General features: G+C 70.2%; 1 protein-coding gene across 1 annotated transcript; it reads left to right on the forward strand.

Annotated features, from left to right (window-relative positions):
• Positions 1–248: 248 nt before the first annotated feature.
• On the forward strand, positions 249–2,813 carry NTN3 (netrin 3). The gene is made up of 6 exons (XM_036826931.1): positions 249–1,176; positions 1,248–1,436; positions 1,527–1,676; positions 1,845–1,895; positions 2,023–2,097; positions 2,398–2,813. The coding sequence occupies exons 1-6, from the start codon at positions 249–251 to the stop codon at positions 2,745–2,747; spliced, it is 1,743 nt and encodes a 580-aa protein (XP_036682826.1). The 3' UTR covers positions 2,748–2,813.
• The last annotated feature ends 1,200 nt before the right edge of the window (positions 2,814–4,013 follow it).

Raw genomic sequence — 4,013 nt, forward strand, 5'->3', positions numbered from 1 at the left:
GCCGAGAGCGGGGGCGACGCCTGTCAACGCTCCAGGCCCAGCGGGAGGACGCGCCGACATCCCCGCTGCTCCGCTCGGCCCGCGGCGTGCCGGCGGCTGCGCCCACCTCTGGGCCCCGACTGGAGCGGCCCGGGGCTCTGGTTGCTCGGCACCGCGGGCCAGCGGGCAGAGCCTCGGATCGGGCTCTCTCTCCCGAGGGCAGCGGCGTGGGCCCCCGGCCGGCTGGCTGACCCACGGCGGCTCCGGCCATGCCCGGCTGGCCCTGGGGGCTGCTGCTGGCCGCGGGCACGCTCTCGGCCGCGCTGAGCCCGGGGCCGCCGGCGCCCGCCGACCCCTGCCATGACGAGGGGGGCGCGCCCCGCGGTTGCGTGCCCGGCCTGGTGAACGCGGCCTTGGGCCGCGAGGTGCTGGCGTCCAGCACGTGCGGGCGGCCGGCCACGCGGGCCTGCGACGCTTCGGACCCGCGGCGGGCACACCCCGCCGCCCTCCTGACCTCCGCAGGGGGCACCACAAGCCCGGTGTGTTGGCGTTCGGACTCGCTGACGCAAGTGCCCCTCAACGTGACCCTCACAGTGCCCCTCGGCAAGGCTTTTGAGCTGGTGTTCGTGAGCCTGCGCTTCTGTTCTGCACCCCCCACTTCGGTGGCCCTGCTCAAGTCGCAGGACCATGGCCGAAGCTGGACCCCACTGGGCTTCTTCTCCTCCCGCTGTGGCCTGGACTATGGCCGCGTGCCTGCCCCTGCCGATGGCCCAGCTGGCCTGGGGCCCGAAGCCCTGTGCTTCCCTGAGCCCCAGGCCCAGCCTGATGGGGGTGGCCTTCTGGCCTTCAGCGTGCAGGACGGCAGCCCGCCAGGCCTGGATCTGGACAGCAGCCCGGTGCTCCAAGACTGGGTGACCGCCACAGACATTCAAGTAGTGCTCACAAGGCCTACCATGCTGGGGGACACGAGGGATGCCATGGCCATGGTCCCTTACTCTTACTCAGCCACTGAGCTCCAGGTAGGCGGGCGCTGCAAGTGCAATGGGCATGCCGCCAGGTGCCTGCTGGACAGCCAGGGCCATATGATCTGCGACTGCCGTCATGGCACCGAGGGCCCCGACTGCGGCCGCTGCAAGCCCTTCTACTGCGACAGACCATGGCAGCGGGCCACGGCCCGGGAAGCCCACGCCTGCCTTGGTGAGGCCTTGGAGGGTGGCCTGGGGATCTGAGACCAGGCCAGCCTGTCCCTGACTCATCCCTCCCTGCAGCTTGCTCCTGCAATGGCCATGCCCGCCGCTGCCGCTTCAACATGGAGCTGTACCGACTGTCTGGCCGCCGCAGTGGAGGTGTCTGCCTCAACTGCCGGCATAATACCGCCGGCCGGCACTGCCACTACTGCCAGGAGGGCTTCTATCGAGATCCAGGCCGTGCCCTGAGTGACCGCCGCGCTTGTAGGGGTGAGCCTGCCGCCAGCCACCTGCACACCCTCACCTTCCGGTTTCCCACATCCCCAGATGGGCTTCTGACCATCCCACTTCTATCCTCAGCCTGTGACTGTCACCCTGTTGGTGCTGCTGGCAAAACCTGCAACCAGACCACAGGCCAGTGTCCCTGCAAGGATGGCGTAACTGGCCTCACCTGCAACCGCTGTGCCCCTGGCTTCCAGCAGAGCCGCTCTCCAGTGGCACCCTGCGTTAGTGAGTGATGCTGCCCTGCTTAGACCACCTCAGCCAAGGTCAACCCAGCTCCCTGCTGCTGCCAACCTGGGCCCCGCAGATCCCCCTGCCCCCCTCAGCTGTCCCCTGAGCCCTGCAGATTCCCTTGGCCCCCTTCAAAGGAAGGCCTTTATCCCATCCTCTCCACAGAGACCCCTGTCCCTGGACCCACTGAGGAGAGCAGCCCTGTGGAGCCCCAGGGTGAGTGGAGGTCCCAGAGGGGCATGTCCTTGGCTGGAGGGGGCTATGGATTCCAGGAGGGGAGGAGGAGAGGGTGGGAGAAGGAGGTGCAGATCGGTGCCAACCTCCTCCTGCGCCCTCTTCCCAGACTGCGACTTGCACTGCAAACCTGCCCGTGGCAGCTACCGCATCAGCTTGAAGAAGTTCTGCAGGAAGGACTACGGTAGGCCGCCCTCAGGCCTCCTGCCCCCGTCCTCCTCACCTTGCCCTCTCTACTGTCCCTCTGTATACCCTGACCCTCGCTGGACCCCAAGGCCATCCCCCGGCCCTCAGGTCCTCCGTTGTCGCCGGCCCCGCCCTGTCAGCCCCCTTGGCCTCTCGATGCTCCCGCTGCGGCGTGTCCTCTTTGTGTTCCTCCTCCACCCCCCCTCCCACCCCCGCGGGCGCCCTGTGCTCCTCTGCGCGGCCCGCCCCCTCCGGGCCCCGCCCCGCTTGACCCCTCCCCTTCTCGCCTCCCCCGCAGCGGTGCAGGTGGCTGTGCGCGCGCGCGGCGAGGCGCGCGGCTCCTGGACCCGCTTCCCGGTGGCCGTGCTCGCCGTGTTCCGGAGCGGCGAGGAGCGCGCGCGGCGCGGGAGCAGCGTGCTGTGGGTGCCGGCGCGGGACGCCGCCTGCGGCTGCCCGCGCCTGCTACCCGACCGCCGCTACCTGCTGCTGGGGGGCGGGCCGGGGGCCGCGGCCGGGGGTCCCGAGGGCCGGGGGCCCGGGCTCAGCGCCGCCCGCGGGAGCCTCGTGTTGCCCTGGCGGGATGCGTGGACTAGGCGCCTTCGGAGGCTTCAGAGGCGCGAGCGGCGGGGGCGCTGCGGGGCGGCCTGAGCCCGCGGGCCGGGCGGGGGCCGGGCGGGGCGCTTCTCACACATCAAGGCACACGTTCATCCAGTGCATCCGCCTGCCGAGAAGTCTTTGCTCGCGTCGCGCGCGTCGCCATCTGGGCCTCCCGCCCCGACTCTGCCCCGCGCCTCCCTCGGTGCCTCGAGCTCCTGCCCAGGAGGGGTGTGACGGACGCAGGGACACCCCCGCCCCAACACAGAGGGATGTGATAGCCCCAGAGAGGTGCTTTGAGGGCCCCTGGGGCAGCTGTCATCCAAAGGACCCCTTGGCCCCCCCACCTTCAAGCTATCTGCCTCCTCCAAGGGGCACCACGATACCCCCAGAGGGCTGTGAACCCCCTGTGGGGCCGAATACTTAATAGGCTCTGCGAACACCTCAAGGGCCTCTGTGACACAGCCCACCGTGATGTCGTGGTCCCTCAGCGTTCCCACTTTCCTGAAAGGCACTGACACCCCCCTCATATACTTATGAACCCCCTTCTGATGCCAGGACCCATAGAGATCTGCGAACACCCCAAGGGCCGCTGAGACTCCACCCGCCCCCGGACTCTGTGATCCGCCAGAGAGCGCCCTGACTCCCCAGGAGGCACTGTGGCTACCACAGACGCCTGTGGACCCCCATGGAGCTCGGTGACACTGGCTCCCCCGCCCCCTGTCAGGACACGCAGAGGGCGCTATGACTCCTCCCCCAACGAGGACGGCGGCCTCTGGTTCCCGTCTGTCTCGCAGGTCACCTCTGCCTGTCCTGTCTCTGCCGGCTGGGCGGCCGTGTCCCTGTCTCCCGCTGTGTTCAGCCTCTTTTTTGCCCCGTTGTGTCCCTGTCTCTTGTCTCCGTCTGGCTGTCTCTCTCGGCCTCGGCCTCAGGACTCCTCCACCCAGGTCCCACCCTGAGGCCCCCCCTGCACTCCTCCTCCACCCGCTCGGGACCGGACGTCGTGCCCACGCGGGCGCGCGTTCCCAGGTCTACGCGTAACCCGGCGCGGCAGCGACTCCGGCGGGCACCCCTGCCGACTCCCAATGCCCCAGCCTTGCCCACAGCTGGGCCTGGCAGCCACCCGCCCACTCGCGCGCACCCCCTCGCCTCGCATCGGGACCCGTGCTGAGCCGGCGCATGCTCCTGCCGCCTCGCCTCGGGGCGTCAGCGCGCATGCCCGGAGCCCGCTGCCCCAGAGACCCGCGGGCGCCGCGGGTGGGCAGCCGGCGGCGCGTCTCGGCGGGGGCGGGGCCGCGTGCGCGCGTGCGCAGAAAGGCC

Source organism: Balaenoptera musculus, chromosome 15, assembly GCF_009873245.2.
Source record: "Balaenoptera musculus isolate JJ_BM4_2016_0621 chromosome 15, mBalMus1.pri.v3, whole genome shotgun sequence".
Lineage (NCBI taxonomy): Eukaryota > Metazoa > Chordata > Mammalia > Artiodactyla > Balaenopteridae > Balaenoptera > Balaenoptera musculus.

What these genes read in the sequence shown, in the direction of transcription:
- NTN3 (XM_036826931.1), top strand. Translation starts at nt 249, where the DNA reads ATGCCCGGCTGGCCCTGGGGGCTGCTGCTGGCCGCGGGCACGCTCTCG. An exon ending in TGACCGCCGCGCTTGTAGGG is followed by an intron (nt 1,437 to 1,526) that starts GTGAGCCTGCCG and finishes TTCTATCCTCAG; the next exon opens with CCTGTGACTGTCACCCTGTT. An exon ending in CAGCCCTGTGGAGCCCCAGG is followed by an intron (nt 1,896 to 2,022) that starts GTGAGTGGAGGT and finishes CCCTCTTCCCAG; the next exon opens with ACTGCGACTTGCACTGCAAA.